The sequence below is a fragment of the Microtus pennsylvanicus genome, chromosome X, assembly GCF_037038515.1.
Source record: "Microtus pennsylvanicus isolate mMicPen1 chromosome X, mMicPen1.hap1, whole genome shotgun sequence".
Taxonomy (NCBI): Eukaryota; Metazoa; Chordata; class Mammalia; order Rodentia; family Cricetidae; genus Microtus; species Microtus pennsylvanicus.
Genome location: NC_134601.1, coordinates 112,984,055 through 113,004,628, shown reverse-complemented (window position 1 = coordinate 113,004,628; position 20,574 = coordinate 112,984,055). Strand labels below are relative to the sequence as shown.

At 39.4% G+C, this 20,574-nt stretch overlaps 1 protein-coding gene across 1 annotated transcript in view; it reads left to right on the top strand.

The window, feature by feature from the left end:
• The window catches only part of Phex (phosphate regulating endopeptidase X-linked), a 211,420-nt gene that overhangs the window by 133,110 nt on the left and 57,736 nt on the right, over positions 1–20,574 (top strand). The window contains exons 13-14 of the mRNA XM_075958100.1: positions 5,250–5,327; positions 17,272–17,375. Of these exons, the coding sequence (XP_075814215.1) occupies positions 5,250–5,327; positions 17,272–17,375 (182 nt within the window). The remainder of the gene's footprint in view (positions 1–5,249; positions 5,328–17,271; positions 17,376–20,574) is intronic.

The following is a 20,574-nucleotide window of genomic DNA, read 5'->3' as shown; positions in this document are numbered from 1 at the left end:
GACAGCACCTTGAGAGACTACTATCCTCTTTCTCAAACTGTACATGATGAAAGGGAAAGTGTGTAGGATTAGCTTCCACTACTGATAATGGGAAACATGGCATGGAGTTCTTCAAACTGTTGAGGGGAAAAGGGAGGATATCCAAGCCAACAACTTTCAGGCATGCTAAATGTAGCCATTTGAAGCTAAATATTAGGTTGGTATCAGTCGCACATTTTATTATACGTTTTTTTGAGGCTGTCACCTGCTGTCTGCTTTTTATCCTGCCATGTTTGACATGTAGATTTCTTTATCTGGTTTGCTGCCGTGTGCTTGAAAGCAAGCTCAGCACCCCAGAGAATCTTAACTGAGGGTGCTTTGTCACCCCCTGCACAGGAATCTGATGCCTCTACAATTTTGGTTGTCACAGCTTATGTGGGGATTGTGACTGGCATTTAGTTTGTTCAAGGCAATGATGCTGCTAAATTCCCAATAGCCTAGAGGACAAACTCTCATAAGAGTTATTTTGCCCTGATGTCAGTACTGCTGAAGTTGGGAAGCTCTGGACTAAAGGCAGGCAGCATGTCCCTGCTGAGTCTATTCTTTTTTAAAATAGATGCTCAGAAATGCATAAAACATTTTAATCTATATGCTATTGACCCAAATCTTTTCCTGCAGCCAAATCTGTTAAGGAACCTGTACAAGAATCTATGTATTTTTGGTTTGTTCTATTGTCATCCTGAGCAGAATTGGCCTCTATAATAAGAGAATGGCAGTAGAATAGATCAATGTGTATTATACACTAGGCGGTTTTGACTTAAGAAGAGAAATAGTTGTCTACAGATAAAGAAGTAGTGAGGACGATCATCGGCTTGTGTCTCTTCCACAGGGGAGGGACGACCAGCTGTCAAATGCAGTTTCTCTCCAGATGTGTGCATGGAATAATGGATGGAAATAACTAGTTATAGAAAACCCTTGAGTTTTTTTTTATCAGCCTCAAATAGCCCGCAAATTGTTTCTCACTGGATCTAATATGCCATCTGTTAAGCATTCATCCCGTTATTTCCTCAGTGTTTATATGGTGACTTGCTTTTTCCTCTTGTCATTGTAACAAGTGGGATAATTGATTTCAGACGTGCTTTGCTAATACCTTTCCCTTCAACAAACCAACCAACTATTTGGTGGGTTACTTCTCTCATCCTGAATATGCTGGGGAGTGATGTGTCTCTATTTACCTTAGTCTGTATGCAGGAATGCAGACACACTTCTAAGTGCATCAAACAGGAAAAATGTTTAACATGAGTGATTAGAGGGTTATGAAGCCATTGCAGGGCTAGGAAGTAAAGGCCAAGTCTGCCAGTGGCCACTGTTGCCTCTACAGTGTTCTGTACAGGGTCTTCCCAGGAGAATGCTTGGAAGTTGGTGGCAGCATGTTGTACCTACTGTCCACAGATAGACATGGGCCCCACTAATGCTGCCTCAGTGAATAAATGATATCTACATCTCTTCAGCTTTCTAAGGCCCTATGAGTATTTCTTATTGACAGTCTGATTTAAAGTCAGGCCCAGTAGGGTTTTCAACAATGCAGTTCTGAAGCTTCTCAGGGAAAAATGGGATGGGTTGAGATGGTGGGGACTTAGCCACAAACTCTGGAAGAAGGAATATTAGACCCAGAATACAAAAGTTCATATACATTTTTGGCAAAAAAGAACATTCTACAGATCTGCTATTAGAATCATTACCTGATTTTATTTGTGTGTCCCTGGTAGGGAAATCTAGATTCCTTGCATTTTGCTTCTGATTTTCTTCAAGTTGTGGTGATGCTTAATAAACAAGAAAGGATTCAGTACTATACATATACAGTACAGGAGCTAATGTATGCTGTGAAACTGTAGTTCAGTGAGCTCCCAGAGTGTGCAGTCTGGAAAAAGAGTGCAGAATTCACTGGTGCACATTGGGAAAGCCAGTGTTCTGCAAACAGTTGTGCATGACTCAGCTCATCGTGTAGATTTTTGGGTGTGTGTTTGTGCTGAAAAGAACCACCTACAGTTCTTTGTTAAAATGATGCGTGTGACTTGTGACGAGCCACTAAGTTATACTGAGAAATTAGCTACAACTAGGAAAGGAAGTAGTTTCAGAAAGAGGAAGCCTATAGACATGTGACATATTGTTTTGTGGTATTGGGAGAATTGTGATGTCCTGTTATCATATTAAGCTTTTAGTGTAGTTCGCAGGCTTTTGAAGGCAGAATTTGATCTGTTCTCTATGCTAGTCCCTGGCACAGCAAAACCAAGTGTCCTGCGGCACTTCTAAAATCCTAAATCTTGAGTTGGAAGTTTCTGATGATATTTAATATTTCTTCTATCTAAAAAAAGATAAGGAAGGCATACTATCTCACTTTATTTCTTGAATGCGGTCATTTGGAAGGGACGAGAGAAGAAACGTCATTAGCCAGAGCAGTGTGGGAGGTCAGTGGTTTTGCATTGAGGCTTTGCTGGGATACCACTAATGGGTCAGGGCTACCTGTAGAAGGAGCTGCCAGCCACTTCCCACCACCCAGCTCCCAGCCACTGGCTAGCTTTACCTAAAATAATTACATGGAAACTGCATTCATTTAAACACTGCCTGGCCCATTAGTTTCAGCCTCTTCTTGGCTAACTCTCACATTTTGACTAACCCATATCTAATAATCTGTGTAGCACCACGAGGTGGTCGCTTACTGAGAAAGATTCTAGCCTACATCTGTCTCAAGTCGGAGAGTCATGGCTTCTGACTCACTTCCCTTCTTCCCAACATTATGTTCTGTCTACTGTGCCTATCTAAGCTGCTGTTCTATCAAAGGCCAAGGCAGTTTCTTTATTAACCAATGAAAGTAACACATAGACAGATGACCCTCCTACATCAGCTGGCTGGGTCTTTTGTTGGCTCATCTGAAGGTAGACCTGGAAATACAGATTCACATTTACATGATTCATTTAGCAAATACTTGCAGGCGAAAGCAGCAGCAGAATGGGAGAAACTAGACCAAGATGGGAAAGAGCTGAGGGGAGGATGTGATTTCAGAAGCCAGTGTGGAAGCAGTCTGATCCTGTGAGCAACCTGCTAGTGTAAATTATACCTTTGAGCTTGTTCTGAACTGAAGTGAAGATGCTGGGCTCTCATGATCCCGCCACAGTCAATCATTGGCTGAGAGTTGCCTGTAAGGAGGGAGGGCTCCAAATGACAGAAGGGAGATCAACAGCCCAGAATGAGCTGTGATTATACATGGGCCTTCAGATTTTCTGGTGCTGGCAATTAGAGAAGATAAGACTCTAGAAATGGCTGTAGGAACAAGACCGGAACTATGGTATTATCAGTGGACATGTTAACGTGGAAGGGAAAAGAATTGTTCCGCCCCTAGACAAAGATCTACAGTAACTAATGACTGCTGGGAGAAGGAGAATTAGCTTCTGAAACGGAATAACATGGTGGGGAGGGCTTCACAGGAAGCTGCAAATTGTCTCTAGAACAAGGGCTGGCAAGCTTTCTTCCAAAGGCCTAGCTCAAATATTTGCGACTTTGTGGGCCCCAGAGTTTTTGTTTCAGTGACTCAGCTCAGAAGCTGCAGCACAGATGCAGTTATAGATAATAGGTAAATGAATGAGTATGGCTGTGTTCCAGCATAATTTCCTTTATGAAAACAGGTAGAAGTGGCCTGAAATTGGTCCTTAGGCCACAGTTTGCCAGTTGTTGCTCTAGACTGGCGCTCACACTGATTTTCCCTTTATCTATTCCCTGCATGCTGCAAAACAAAAAGTTCATCATTAGTACCTCTGTCAATCAAGCGGATGACTATGATGTGATGTGTCTTAAATTATTCTGGACCCCCTGCCTCTGATCTTTCTGGTGTTCTGGCCATCACTCACAGAGCTGCAAGGATCATCATCCTGATGCATGACTCATCTCTTTTCACTCCCCTTGGAAATATTTAACTCTCACTTATCTGAAAAACCACAACAACAGTAAAAAGACTTGTTAGCATGGCAGTGGGAGTTTCCATGAATAATCCATGAATTTCCTATCTACCTGTTTTTCATATTAATGTATTATAGGATCACTTTGTACATATTCATGAATTACACCAGGATGTTTTGACATCAGTATACATTGTAAAATGGCTAATAGAAACTCATCGGCATATACAATACCTTATGTATTTATCACTTTGGGTGGTGAAAACATGAAAAATCGACACACTCAACTGACCCTGTGGATCAATGTGGGCTTCTGAGCATTGCAGCCCCAGGTCATTTCACAACTTCGCTTTACCATGTGCTCCTCTATTCTTTCCGTGGTTCTTGTCTTTCTGGGTCTAGGTTATCTCAGGTACCACAATGATCCCCGATTTTATCACCCTGTTGTAGCTGAATATTATCCCATTGTTGTATGTGTTTACCCACACTACGCTTTGTCTACACACATCAATCAGTAGGTCATCTTTGTTTCTTGGCTGCTACACATAGTGCTGCTATGATCATGGGAGTCCAGATGGCTCTTTGATATACTGATTTCATTTGGAGAGAGGGGTACCTATTATCTATGGCTTCACCCAGTAGAGGAATTGCTGGATCTCACAGTAATACCGGTTTTAGTTTTTGAGCAGTCTGTTTTCCACAGTGGCAGGTAAGTATTCTTTAGTTCTTCAGATCCCTACCAACCCTTCTTTATAATTGCCAGCTAACCACGTTGGAATAATATTTCATTGTGGTTTCAATTTGCATTTCCCTTATGATTAGTGATATTGAAATATTGCCTTTTACATACCTGCTGCACATGTATATATAAGATACAAAATTTTAGGTTCTTTTTAGGGGGAATTGAGACAGGGTTTCTCTGTAGCTTTAGAGCTTCTCCTGGAACTTGCTCTGTAGAACAGGCTGGCCTCGAACTCACAGAGATCCTCCTGCCCCTGCCTCCCGTGCGCCACCACCACCCAGCTCAGGTTCTTTAAAGAACTTGTTTTCTTGCTATAGATTTTGAAAATATATTTCAGACATTCGCGTTTGTCAGCTATGCTCATGGTCTTTTATTGTCTGTGCTATACTCGCTGCATTTGCAGCGCATTGAGGATGGGTGGTAAGTCTTTTGTTTTATCATTTACAGTGACTTGCATATAGAAGACATTCAGTCAATGGAGTTTTCAGATGAAGTCTGAACCCCTATAATCAGTGATTATTGATGATTTAAGTGAGGAAACTCTGACATCATATCTCTCATTTTTCTTTTTATAGGCAAGAGCTGTTTTGGCAAAAGTTGGCTATCCAGAATTTATAATGAATGATACTCATGTTAATGAAGACCTCAAGGCAGTAAGTGCTAAATTTACTGTATTTTTCTTGGCAGGTTTTACTGGCCTTGTGCCTATTAACTAACCCAAGTCCAAGCAATTAAACCTGGTGGTGCCAGAAAGTACCAACTTTTGATTAATTCCTTGGCTATATATGAGCCTGAGTTTGCCAGGCCTATCTCAAGATTTAGTGCAGATTCCAAATACAGGAAGTGTCAGAGAGCTGAGCGGACATCGTAAAGCAAATGGAAATAATTCACCAAATTGAGTGTCTTACAATTAGTGGATGTGTTCTAATGGTGAATGCGTCACATTTGTTGCTAAATATTTTTTATTTTCTTCATCCATATTAAATGGATGGACATAAATCTGTCTGTTGAGAGTTAACTTCATTAAACTTTATGACTGGTTTGGCAAATTAAGTGCATGTATGTATGACTCTATAATTTATTGTGCATTGGACTGTATATTGGCAGTAAGTTACTGATGAGGAATGGTAATAATTCTTTTTTATTCTAGTGTTTTGAGATCCATATTTTTCATTACAGCCCTTTCTAATGATGACTACTGCTATTTCTGTTCCAATAAATAGTTCAGAAGACCTTTTCTCCTTCCCAGAAAAGCCTTGCTTTCACAATTCACTGAAATTTCTTGTTTTTTAAAAATATATGTATTTTATGTGTATGGGTGTTTCATCTGCATGTGTGTCTGGCCACAGAGACCAGAAGAGGGCATTGTATCTCCTAGAACTGGAGTTACAGATGGTTATGAGCCACTCAGTGTGGGTGTTGAGAATCAAACCCAGGTTGTCTAGAAGAGCAGCTTAGTGTTCTTAACCCATGAGCCATCTCTCTAGCTCTAGCACTGGACCTTCCTTTAAACAGTAGTCTTGAAATGCTTTTCATAACTATGGCTCATAGGTCTAGATTTTTGTTAAACCTGTGGTTTGGCATTTGGCCTATCTGTAAATAGTGCTAGCTTTGTGATTGACTATCAGAATTTTATAAGACCCTTTACATGTGAGATGAAGCCTGAATTTAAAAGTTTCTTTATTTCAGTCATCAAGAAGGTGTTACTTGTGCTGATTAAATTGAACACTTTCTACTCACATTTTCCCCTAGGTGTGATCTGATGCTTTTGAACAGGTTTGATATTAACTTCATGTTCAGAAGGAAATAGCATTTATCATATCTCAGAGCTAGTGTGGAAGAAAGTCACCTCACATTCTGTTTGTATCTATTAGATGTCAATAGTTAAAATAGCATTAAAAGAACGAGTATTTCATACCACTTATTGCATGTCAAAAATGAAAGTAAGTGTAGACGTTATAAAAATACTCACCCAGCTTAATTTGAGGAACATGGAAATAAATGCTTACTTCTCATTAAAATTTTTTTGTAATATATAAATATTTGGAGCACTTTTGAAAGATCTCAGTGATTTGAAGATAATAGATGTCTTAGTTAGGGTTTTTTATTGCTGTGAAGAGACACCATGACCATGGCGACTCTTATAATGAAAGCATTTACTTGTGGTGGCTTGCTTACAGTTCAGATGCTCAGTCAATCATGGCAGGGAGCATGGCCACATACAGACAGGCATGGTGCTGAGTGTCTTATATCTTGCAGGAGCAGGAGACTTACTGGTTGTCACACTGAGACCTCAAAGCCTGCCCCCATAGTGACACACTTCCTCCAACACCTACTCCAAAAAGGCTAAACCTTCTAATAATAATGCCACTTCCTTTGGGGACCATTTTCTTTCAAATCATTAGAATGCATTGAAACAGCCTGATGCAATATTATTGGTGTTCATGGTTCTAAATTATTTTCTAGGTAATAAAAACATTGTGCCTTCATGGGGGGGGGCGGTGAGTCTTTCTACATTTGTCTTCAAAATCTGGCCTCCCCCAAATTGATGATACTGCTCCAGAAGAAAATAGTTGTGCTAACATCTTACTTAACAGTTTATCTTCTATACTGTTTTAATGGTTTTGAACATTTTTTAAAACTTTATTTTCATTTTTATGTGCATTGGTGTTTTGCCTGCATGTATGTCTATATGACGCTGTCAGATCCCCTAGAACTGGAGTTACAGTTGTGAGCTGCCATGTGGGTGTTGGGAATTGAACCCAGGTTCTCTGGAAGAACAGCCAGTGCTCTTAACCACTGAGCCATCTCTCCAGTCCCAATTCTGAACATTTTATTATTATGATAATGAAATGTTGAAATACTTGGCACTCAAATGTACACTATGTTGTTATCCCTGTCTTTCCTGATCCTATGAAGTCAATGAATTATGAGGATCTAGGAGCAAAGGATGTGAGGAGTGAAAGAATTTGGGTGATCTTTTCAGTGCCCACATAGAGTATTGGATCCAGGGCTACAGTAGGGGATCAGAAAGCACTGACTTCAGTCAAAGAAGGGTGTTATTCTCTTAAGCAGTGGGTGTCTCAAGCCTGGCAGCAGCAGGTGGGAAACCATGGTGGACCAGAGGCCTGTGGGGGGGGTTGGTGGGTGACCCAAGGCCGTGGCAGGTCCCCTTGGCAGGTGGGAGACCGAGGCAGGTGAGAGACAAACAGAAATGCCATGCAGAGAGAGTTTGGGTATAGAGTTTATTTAGTGGGTTATAGAAGGGAATGGGAAGAGGGAGTGAGAGAGAGAGAGAGAGAGAGAGAGAGAGAGAGAGAGAGAGAGAGAGAGAGGCAGCAGCCATCTCTTCAGAGGAGGGATGGGAAGCTAGAGAAAGCTCTGGCTGGAGGAAGAGGCAGAAGATCCACTTGCCTCAGAGGAAGGGGAGAGTGGGCAGGGCTTGTCTCTTAAGAGGACAGGGTAACCAGGTGACAGGACAGATCAAAGGGGATCTCAGGGACATCTATCTGATCAGGAAGCTGTGCTGGTAGAACAGAGGAGTCTATTTGGGAGACTTGGTGGGGGGTATTTATTGAGGGTGGATGAACGGAATGTTGTCTAGAGGTTAACATCATTTAACCTTGTACAGACTTTACTTATGTTCCCGTTGGCTATTTGGGTATTTCTTTAATGTATGTAATTTTTAAATTTAAATACATTGTGATCATATTCTTTCCCTCTCCCAAGTCTGTCCATACCATCTCCCTCCCATCCAACTTTAAGTTCTTTCTCAAAAAAACAAACAGGAACCCAATACACTCCAAAAACCAAGAAAACAATAAAACAGCACCCATAAAGAAAAAAAAAGGGCCAAAACCAAAACTAAATACACAAAAAACCTGTGGTGTCCATTATATCTTGGTCAACTACTCTTGAGAATGGGATCTACCCTGAAGTGATTGATATACCCAGTGTCTCTCCATTAGAGAAACCTGATCTCCCCGGTCCCAGCAGGTATAAATGACAGTTCTGTAGTTTACTCTAGTTGGTAAGTTTTCGTTTGTTCATTACTTCATTTTTTAACCCCCAGAAGTTTGTTTATTTATTTTTTAATCATTTTTATTGAGATATATGTTTTTATTCCTTAATTTTTAAAAGATAAGATAAAATTATTACATCAGAGTTGGACAAGATAAATTAACAGAAGTAAAAGAACCCAAGAGAAGGCACAATTATGAGACTCACTCATCCACACACTCAGGAATCGCACTAAAACACTAAACTGGAAGCTTTAATATGAGCACATGGGGCCTGGTGCAGGTCTGTGTGGGCCCTATGCCTCTTCTTCAGTCTCTGTGTGTTTGCAGGAGCTTTGTTTGAAAGAGACCCCCTCCTGAACTGTGGGGGCTTCCTCCCAGGCTCCGCATTAGGCATAGACTACAACCTGCTTTCACAGTGAGATCCTTTATTAAGTGTGGAAGAAAAGTTAAAGTGGCTGCTTTCTGGCTCAGGCAGCAAAAGAGCAGCAGATGACCTTGCAGGTGTAATTTTTAAGAGGAGAAGAAGGGGAGGTCTCTGTTAGAATGGGCTGGGGTGCAGTGGCAAAGGAAATAGGAGATGAGGAAGAAAGGAAAGGGGCATTTGTCCCAGAGGTACAAAGGACTACCTCTGGATAGAGGAGACAGATGTGGCACACAGACAAATGGCAGTTTGTAAACTCTGTGTTAGGATTAGGTGTTTAATTTTAATTGGAAACGTTAATTAGGTGAGCCTAATTAACTCTGATTGCTGGACATTGGTAGTCAGCCTCAGGAGGAAGAAGTGGCCAAATAAGGGAACAGACTTTGGTGGCTAGCTTTAGGAATGTAGTCTGATGGGTTTTAGGGACGTGGAGTGAATGGGAGAGAAAGGCAAAGCCTGCCAGAGCCACATGAGTGGGCTAGTACCCCTTCACTGATGATGTTGATTTAGAGGTCCTTGTTCTTTTGGTGCCCTTTGCCCCATCTTATACTCTTTCTGCCTCTTCTTTCATGGGGTTCCCTGAGCTTTGATGGGAAAGATCTGAGAAGATGAGATCGTATGAATTTAAAAGCACCTACGTAGCTCAATGTCTGACACATAGTAGGATCCCTATAAAAAGTAATGTTATGGGGGCTGGAAAGATGGCTTGGTGGTTAAGGACACTGGCTGCTCTTTCAGAGGATTGGTTTCTAGTCCCTCACCCATGTGGTGGCTCACAAAATTCTGTAGCTCCATTCCAAGAGATTTGACATGCTCTTCTGGCTTTTTTTGGCATGAGCACACACAAGGTGCACATACATACATGTAGGCCAAACACCCATATGCCTACCATTTTGAAAAGATATTTCTGTCGGTCAAAATGAGAACTGCTGCTACTAAAAATACCATCTCTGGGGTACAAAGTACTCTAGGAGGAGATCCTGGTTACTTACCTGCATAATTCTGTGTGGTTGGTGAGTATCCTAAATCAGGATACGGGAGGGTAATGGTTATGAGCATGAACCCAGGAATGCTTAAAGTGAAATTCGCATGCTTCCTATTACTACTGTGGAACCCGAAGCAGATTATGTATCTTCCTGTGCCTCAATTTCATTATCTGCAAAATGATTGATAGTAATCTTTCCCATACAGGGTTGTCATAAGGATCAAATAACATGTTCAAAGCCTGCACTGGCACATAAACACAAACATAAGCATTAGCAATGATATCTTCAATTTGTACTTATGACAGTGGTGGTTTTTTTCTGGTCTGAAAAAGCCAAAGTCATGATGAATTAATGCATGCAGTATCCAGGTCCCTAAAATTGATTTAAAAGGCTATATAGATGGAACTGTCCCAAGCCATAATCCAATCAGGTAGCATCCAGAGCTTGCTTGAAATACTTAGCTGATCAGGTTTTGTTGGCAGTCTGCTGCTGTCCAAATTGAGAGTCCCAGACTTCAGGCTTCACAGAATGCAGTATCTTTTGTGAAAATAAAACAGATATCAAACAGGATACATTTCTCCAGGGGCTCAATTGCAGCCACCAGGTACCAAGCTTTTAAAGCACTCTTGTGAAGAAATGGTTTTTATCTGACTTATTGCCAGAACAGATTGAAATTATACCTAAGCATTTCAAAAAGTTTAAAAAGCCAACGTGAAAAAAATACACAACGTAAAAACCCATTTGTGTTCAGAAACTGATAGAGAAAAACGAATAAAGCCCAACCAGAAAAGATGCTAAGGCATGATGCGATTGTAAACCTTGCCACGGAGGTTAATAGAAAAATGACTGAACTCTCATGAATACACAATGGTACTGTGTTTTCAATTTTAATAAACACATAGATAAGGACTACTAGAGAGCCTATGAGCAGTTTACACTGGTGCGAGCTCTGAGTGTAAAAGGTTGTTGGAAATGAAAAGCAGCTTGCTCAGTTTGACCCATGTAAAGATATGATTCATCAGGCACAAAAGGGAAGAGAAGAGCGATTAGGAGATGGGTCAGATGGAGGTCAGGGAGAAAGGGTGCAAACTATGGTTGAGCTCGTATGGAGCTAAGAAGAAATGAAAAGATTCGAGAGGCAAATGTGAAACAGAACCAGAAAATATTCTTTCCCTCTGAAAATGACACGGTAAATTGAGATACTGTGCAATGCACTTCTGAAAAACTGTTTTTCTGTAGTCTTTGTTAAAAGCTGTAAAAGATGAACTACTATTAATTTAAAATGATATCAGTATGCAGGAAAGCCTGGTGGTTCGGCTGTGAGGGGAAAGTGAGTGTCAGTGTTCAAATTAGCTATATAAAATATACATTCTACGTCATTGATGCTTAATGGAAATAGACTGGAAAGTGGGCTTTTACCAGTTTTGAAAAGATCAAAAAACTTACACTGGGTATGCCAGTCAGAGGAAATAGGTTGGGAGGTGGGGGAAATAAAGAAAGTTGAAGTAAACTGGAAATTAAGAACTTCAGGCTTTTGTCTGCTCTAGCTAGGGTGTCTTCTCCTCTGTCTTGTCTAGTCTCGTCTTGTCTTGCCTCTCCTCTCCTTTCCTCTCCCCTCCACTCTGTTCCTCTTCTCTTCCTTCCCTTTTCCTCCCCTCTCCTCCCCTCCCCTCTTCTCCTCACCTTATCTCTCATATAGTAGATTCCATCTGGAGTGTTTTACTGGCCAGAGCAGGCTTGAGTACAGTTCTCTCACCTTAGCATAGAGGTAGGGCATGTGGTTATGGTGTGTTGATTGAGGCTCTTGGTTACCATTACATGGCTGCTTGTGGGGAATTTCTATGGTATTTTATATGTGTGGATGGTTAAACATTTTGAGCATACCCTGTATATATATGCATAGATATGCAAATTCTCACTGTGTGTGTATGCGTGTGTGCACGACCTCTCATTCATCTAAGCGCATGTCTCTTGTATATTGCTCTATTATTTAAATAAGGGAAAATGGAAATTCAAATTGTGGATTTCATTAAGCATACAGAAATTTCTTTGGGTACCTAACATAAAATCTTACAGGTTTTGGGTATGTCTCTGAGCATCCTTAAAAAAGATTTGAGTTAAATAGGAGCTCTCTACTGCTCTTGGCATATGCAGTATCTTATAAACATAGCTTTATTTCTTCTACAAAGAAGCTGAACACATTTCCTTGTTATGTCTGCTTTGTACATCCTTCACCTAAGTTGAGTAGAGGAGAGGAAGGCAGTGATAACTTTATTCTTCCACTTCATCTGTGGCAATTGGTACTTTAGGGTAGCATCTCCAAGAAAAGAAATCTAGGATCCATCAATTTTGTAATCCGAGCAGCTGTTCCAACAAAATGACATGAGAACCCAAACTCTCTCCACAAAGGTTACTCAATTGAAAGATCAAAATGGAATTTATTGAAAGTCATTATCAACTTGACCTAGATTTCTTTTAGTAATTGAAAGAACAAGTGGTGTTTGACCCGATCTGTCCCTTGTAGAGCTTTAAAAATTGTTAAGAGTATATGTGCATATTCATTTTTGCTTCTGTCGGTACAAGAAACAAAACTTTCCCAATTGTTGCTGGACTTCAAGTTTTTCTCATAAATACGGTTTTTGAAAGGTATTAAATTATCAAAGTATCAGAGGGCAGAACATTTTGGAGACAGAGGAAAGGAACAAAAAGCACCCACAATAGTGGTACTTCAACATAATACTTCTGTTAGAGATGTTGTTTCTTCCCATTTCTCTACAGCTGTCATTCATGTCAGCACATAAGTTTTTACTTTCCTTAACAGTTAACCTTCTGTGTTGTCACTGTCTCCCATAAATGTTTATCAACGCTGCTTTAGCAGCTATATAGTATTGTACCAAGAAGGGTGCATTAGGACTCGGTTACTGCTTCCACACAAGTACCAATTCTTACCTTCTCCTATTTCTCTCTCTCTCTCTCTCTCTCTCTCTCTCTCTCTCTCTCTCTCTCTCTCTCTCTCTCTCTCTCTCTCTCTGTTGAATATTTGGGTTTTCCTATTAGGGCCAAAGAAGGTGACACTAAATGAAAAGCCAAATTTTTTAGACTGTGTAGCCTTATCTTATTCTACACTCTCTAGTTTATGCCTATTGGGTGACAATACTAATGATGGTCCACTATCTACACTCAAACACTTGTCTCAAAGGAAAAAAAGCACACAAGATGTGTTCTTATGAATTATATATCATATATATTTTATGTATATGAAAAATTCCATTACTTGTAGTTCTATTAAATTAGTGGAGTAGATCAATTGAACCTGTTTAAGAAGTGATAGATAGGGCTGGAGAGATGGCTCAGAGGTTAAGAGCATTGCCTGTTCTTCCAAAGATCCTGAGTTCAATTCCCAGCAACCACATGGTGGCTCACAACCATCTGTAATGAGGTCTGGTGCCCTCTTCTGGCCTGCAGGCATACACACAGACAGAATATTGTATACGTAATAAATAAATATTTAAAAAAAAGAAGTGATAGATATTCTCAGTTTAGGAACTGAAACAGTACAAAATTATTATTTTAAAGGTAGACAAGTTATGGTGGTGAATTGTTGTGATCTTGAGTTCTACTCCACTTGTCATTTGCTCCTTTTCATGGGTGTAGTAGCTTTGCTTATTATATGTTTAGACTTGAACCCTTCTTTCCATTCCGGGGGGTCCCACTATATACATTATGTAGGCTTATAAGTCACAGTCCTCCTATTGAGATGCTGTGATTACAGGTGTATGCAGCCGCTCATGCAGTTTGCCATTTTCTTCAGGAAGTTAGGGAATAGTTTTCTCTCTCAAGTCTCTGAACTAATTTAGATGTCAATCTTTGGCTTTGTATATGTAACTGAAAAATACTGACGTTAGCAAGCTCATCTAATGAAAAAAAAACTGACTCCATTGATATGACAAAAATAGATAATATTTGTTAAGGATATTTCTCTGCAGAATTTCTTAGTTTTCTGAAATAAGGAACATATCTGAATTTTCTACTAGTCATAATAGTTATAATCATATTCTGATATGTTTGTAAAAGATATGTCCTGTTGGCCCAGATATATCCCTATGGCCCAGAGATGTCTTAGGATTGTGCGCTAAAATTAATTTCTAAAACATGTTTTCTAATCTTGTTTTAGGCGAAAAGAACGTCTATCTTACAATAGAACCAATTCTAGTGTTTCTATTATGAAACATTTCTGACATTGGTACATTATGTAAAATATGCTAAGGATTAATCTTCAACAGATATTACCACTTTATACATGTATACACATATCTTACTTTATTATTATTTTAGAGAGATGGGGATAGTTTTATTGTGTTGCCCTGGTTGGCCTTATAGTTCTAGGTTCAAGTAATCCTTTGGCTTGAGCATTCTAGGTACATGGATGAAAGGTGTGTTCCACTGTCTGGCATATATACAAATGTTCAATCAAAATATAGGTGCATTTTAAGTTCTCTGTATAATGTTTACTGATTTAATTTCCTTTTTTCATGTATAGCTCCTTCAAAATATAAAAATTATCTTGAATTTAGTTTTATTTATACAAGCTTTTGCTACATAAGCGTGTGCATAAAGATACACTGAGAAGTGTCTTTAGTATACATTTTTAATTTAATTTTTACATGAAATACATTTCAATCATAATACAATATATTTGAATTCCCCATCTCCTCCCACAACCTTCCCACCTTCTGGTATTTTCCCATGAAAACCTTAAATTCTTTCATACGTATGACTTGCATTATTCACCTTGGTTTTGAGACGATTTCACATTCATGCCCACAGAGCATTCATTTAGCCTTCTGTATTGCTTCCAATTATGCAACCATGCTGTGCTTTCTTTATCAACCCTGTCTCCCCTGTCTAAGTAGTTTCAAGAAGGGACAATTTAAAGCCACTGCCTTTATTTATTTATTTATTTTTTTGGCCAAGCAGAACGACACTGTTGTCAGTAATCCATATTTTCATTCCCATTGTTCTCAGTGTGTTTTGTCCCTGGCTTAATAGTTTTGCCTCTCCCTCTGAGAATTGAATATTGTTAGCATGATTCATTAAGCTTTATTTATTCTAAGACACAATGTTTGGAATCAGCTAAATGTGACTAGATATTGGCCAACAACCATCTTCCCTATTAAAGTGCTCACCATCATATTGAATACGTACATTTATGCTTATAATCCAATGCGTGTGAGTTTCATACACGAACACTCGCTGCATTTTTCTTTTGCTTTAGAAAAAGCTGTGGTTTCGATTCAGCAGTCAAGAGCATTTGCTGTTCTTGCAGATGACCTGGGTTTGGTTCCCAGCACCCACATTGGGTGAATCATAACTTCCTGTAACTCCAGTCCCAAGGGATCTGGAGCCCTCTGCTGCCTTTGTGGGACCTGCATACGTGTGGTGCACACATATACCTACACACTCCCAGGCACACACAATACATACAAAAAGTAATAAAGAATGTGGTTTAAAGTTATCAAAAGACTAATAGCTGCTAAGAAATTACATTTGGGTTTTAAATTCAGTTAAGTTTTTTTTTAAATTGAGTAACTTTAGAATGTTTCCTTTTCAGTCTTTTTAAAGAATTGGAATTGTGCTGGTGTTTAGTCAGCATTGTGTCCAGTTAAAGATGAGGCTCCCAACTGATGACCACACAAAAGACATATGGTCAGCAGTTATTGAACTTAGTGGGTTAAAAAAAGAATAAATAAAGTTGGGAGGAAGATGGAAAATATGTCAAAGTGATTGAGTGAACTTAAGGGAGGAAGTAGTGGATAGATATGACCAAGGTACATTATATAAATTATAAGATTTTTTTTGAAAAAATATACATTTGCACTTCAATGTCCTTTTTGTGAATTCAGCCTTCTCCTAATGTCCTTAGCACTGCACAATAGGTTGTCAGTAGAAGTACAGCGTATTAGTAAAAGGGTCTAGAGAGGACCATGTTAAGGATTTGGTTAAGCCAAACCGGATGTGCTTTCTCTTATTGAAATGTGGGAAGAACAAACATAGAAGGAAAAGAGGGGAGAGAAATAAGTATTGGTAGTAGGATGAGAAAATATGATCAAAATAACTTATATACGTGTAAGATAATGCCAGTGAATCCTATTCTTTTGTGCAATTATAATAGCCCAGTAAAAAAAATAATGAGCACTTTTAAAAAAAGAATTTACTCTTGGTTGTTTACTTACTCACATGTTTTTCTTATTAATGGAATTACATATCTCTTTTACATTTCAACTTCTTATGCCAGTAAGAGATTTCAGAAGTCAAGTTTTCAAGACCACTACAAACTCTTGCTTTTATTGTAATACAAGCGTCACTATTATACGTGGGTGAAGCAGCGCCAGCTTCAGATGCAATGCAGTAGGACTGAAATTGTTTATTACTCGCTTTCCAGAAAAAAGGAACTAGATAACCCATTATCTTAGCAGACAACATTGTTGTGAGTCCTTAATTTCCTGTAGTTCCATGCAGTCTATAATCTGTGATTTGCCTCTGTAATTTTGGTTTTTAGCAATTAGAGTCTTTTTTCATGTTAATAGATAAATCTTGTTAATAATTAAATTATTTAGGTGACTCCATTGTACTCAGGGCAGAAAATAGGTCTGTGAATTACTTCCATTTTTCCTTTATGAACAAATGCCAATTACAGTAAATTGGATTTTAGCATTTGACTAAATCATCATCTATAAGCTAAATGAGGTTTCAGATGAATACCCAGAATGTGATTAGAAGAATCTCATGTGACAAATAAATAAAGCACACATTTTAGAAAGGATCAAGAACTCGTGAGCCAAGAAATTTCAGCTCTAAGATGATATGTTTAGCAAAGGGTAAAGTGGGATTTTCAATTATAAAGTAAACGGAACGCAGTAAACAACTGAAGCTTCTCTTGTTTTCTTCCCTGTGATCCAGAAATGACCATATTGATTTTTGAGCTTTTTATGTTAAAAGAAAATTACTGAGATTAAATTTCATGGCTTTGTGAGCCCTGAGTTATGGCTGAGTGATGTTCTGAGGGCCCTAGCTTCTCTTCTCATTGCTCCTCGGTGGGCTGAAGTCTATTTTTAAATCGTCTCTTATCTGCATTTCGAACAATAATGATGTGGTTTGTTTTATGCAGATGAAATTTTCAGAATCGGACTACTTTGGCAATGTGCTGCAAACCCGCAAATATTTAGCCCAGTCTGATTTCTTCTGGCTCAGAAAAGCTGTTCCCAAAACAGAGTGAGTATTTCAAAAAAGTGAAATCGATAAATACATTGGTGGGAAGTGGAATCTCTTTAGATTAAACTCTGTAATTCTCCTCAACTCAGAGTAGCCAGCTTGACAGTTATTTTGTTTTAGCAAAATTTGTGTCATGGATTTCCAGCTCTCCTTTCTAATATTACATGGTACAGATCTTTCATCTATTACAGACCTTCCAGTCTAAGCATCAACACATATCAGCAGAATTCTCATTAGGAGGCAAACACTGAAGTTCTAGCTGTAGTTATAAATACGTATATAGATAATATTTCTACATACATTTATCTGCATTTTCATATGCAGGCAGAAACATTTGAAGAGCTTGAAGAACGAACAAACACTTTAGTATGATTGGATATGTAGAAGAGTTTGTATAATTAAGAAGCAACTGGAATAGTGGCTCTTAAGCTGTGGGTCACAACCCCCAGGGGTCTAATGACTCTTCACAAGGGTCATCTAAGACCATCAGAAAACACAGATATTTACATTATGATTAATAACTGTAGCAATATTACAGTTATGAAGTAGCAAGGAATAGAGTTATGGCTGGGGGTTACTGTATTATAGGGTTGCAACAACAGGAAGGTTGAGAAACTGAACTAAAAGATGCCCACTCACTGAGGTAGTCCATGTCAGAGAACTGAAAACTAACTATCATTTTGATCCAGTAACAGTTATGAATTATTTATCTTTTTCCTATCAGCAGATAAGAAAATATTCTTACAAACTTTTCAACCCATGTTAAGCTAGCCACTGCATCTTCCTTTAGGAAAGAAAACATTGTTGATCTTAATAGTGTTGGTGATGGTGAAAGCAGATGACAGTTGCTGTGCATTTACATTATTATAAGAGGTGCTTTTGAATTTATGTGTGTATCTGCATGGTATGTGTGTGTGTGCGCGCTTGTGTGTGTGTATGTGTGTGTAGCATTTGTGCTTATGCGTGTTCCCAAGGAGACCAGAGAAGGACATCAGAGAGCTTCCTCTACCATTACCCACCTTAGTTTTTCTTAATCATTTTTTATTATTATTATTAAAAATTTCTGCCTCCTCCCCGCCTCCGCCTCCCACTCCTCTCCCCCTCCCCCCACTCCTCTCCCCCTCCCTCTCCAGTCCAAAGAGCAGTTAGGGTTCCCTGCCCTGTGGGAAGTCCAAGGTCCTCCCCCCTCCATCCAGGTCTAGGAAGGTGAGCACCCAAACCCACCTTAGTTTTTGAGACATGTCTTTCATTGAATTTACCACTATTTCTTTTGCAGCTAGGCTGGCTAGCTGGTAAGCTTCTGGGACCCACCTGTTTGCCCCTCCCCAATGGTGGGTTGCTGGCATGTGTGGCCTGACTTTCATGCTGGTGCTAGGGATCTGAATTCGGGCCATGCATCTTTAATAAGAAGTGCTCTGACCCGTTGACCATCTCCCCACTATATGCTTTACAGTTCTTAATTGATTTCATCATGCCAGTTCTGGGAGGTATAGATACTCTATTCTTATTTTACAAAACTTTTGCTGTAGTTGACTTTTCCAGTGCTTTAAAAATGTTCTTTAGATCAGATAATTTCAATTTTTATGCTCTCAACTGCAGTTTATTTTAAAAATAATTTTCTATTTCTGTTATTTATTTGTAGTCATTGTTACCATCTTACTATTAATTCTTTGAATATAGCTTAATTCTCTGAACCACATTCTTTTTTTTAATTTATTTATTTATTAAAGATTTCTGTCTCTTCCCCGCCACCGCCTCCCATTTCCCTCCCCCTCCCCCAATTAAGTCCCCCCCCCCCAGCCCGAGAAGCAATCAGGGTTCCCTGTCCTGTGGGAAGTCCAAGGAACCCCTACCTCCATCCAGGTCTAGTAAGTTGAGCATCCAAACTGCCTAGGCTCCCACAAAGCCAGTGCGTGCAGTAGGATCAGAAACCCATTGCCATTGTTCTTGAGTTCTCAGTATTCCTCATTGTCCGCTATGTTCAGAGAGTCCGGTTTTATCCCAGGATCTTCCAGACCCAGGCCAGCTGGCCTTGGTGAGTTCCCAATAGAACATCCCCATTGTCTCAGTGTGTGGGTGCACCCCTCGCGGTCCTGAGTTCCTCGCTCGTGCTCTCTCTCCTTCTGCTCCTGATTTGGACCTTGAGATTTCAGTCCTGTGCTCCAATTTGGGTCTCTGTCTCTGTCTCCTTTCATCGCTTGCTGAAGATTAATATTCAGGATCTGAACCACATTCTAATGGCCACTTTCAAATCCTTCCTAAATCTATTATCTGAATTAACTCAGAGTAATTTTCTAATGATTCATCCTCGTCCCATTTTTCTTTCCTGTAGTTTTTTTTGTTGTTGTTGAAAAAGGATATTTTAGATAATATAATGTATCAAGTTTGGATGATAATTTACTTTTCTGAGATTTTTTCTGTATATTTGTTGTAGACACTGTGGAATGTGTCTCTCTGGACATATGTGACTGTAGATTCCTGTGTCTAGGCTTCAGCCCTTTATTTTATTTTTTAGATTCACTTATTGGTGATTATCCCAATGCATACAAGCTCATGCGCAAACAAGAGGCAGGGCAGACCTAGTGCTCTGGCCTTTGAGTAGTTCAAGTGCTTTCAAAGTCAGGCATGTCTCTGGCTTCCTTGGGGTTTGCTTTCTAACAACAGGCTTTCTGTGGTCTCCCACACTCCAGACCTAGTACTGTTATCATCATTGTTCATTTTCCAGTTTCAGGATCTCCTCTTTGAAATTTCTGACTGGATTTTCCTTCTTCTTCTTCTTCTTCTTCTTCTTCTTCTTCTTCTTCTTCTTCTTCTTCTTCTTCTTCTTCTTCTTCTTCTTCTTCTTCCTCTTCCTCTTCCTCTTCCTCTTCCTCTTCCTCTTCCTCTTCCTCTTCCTCTTCCTCTTCCTCTTCCTCTTCCTCTTCCTCTTCCTCTTCCTCTTCCTCTTCTTCTTCTTCTTCTTCTTCTTCTTCTTCTTCTTCTTCTTCTTCTTCCTTGGAGAAAGTGAATTTCCTATTGCACAGGGAGGGAGGGTCAGGAGTAGTCACAGGAACATGCCCACCTAACTCTGCTCTATTATTCCCCAGTTCTAGCAGTCTGTTCAGATTGAAGGTTTTTCAGTTTATTGCTCATTTTTTTGCCAATTGTCAGAGACCTAAATTGGATGCTTGTTGACTATTGTGTCCAGTTTTTTTTTTCT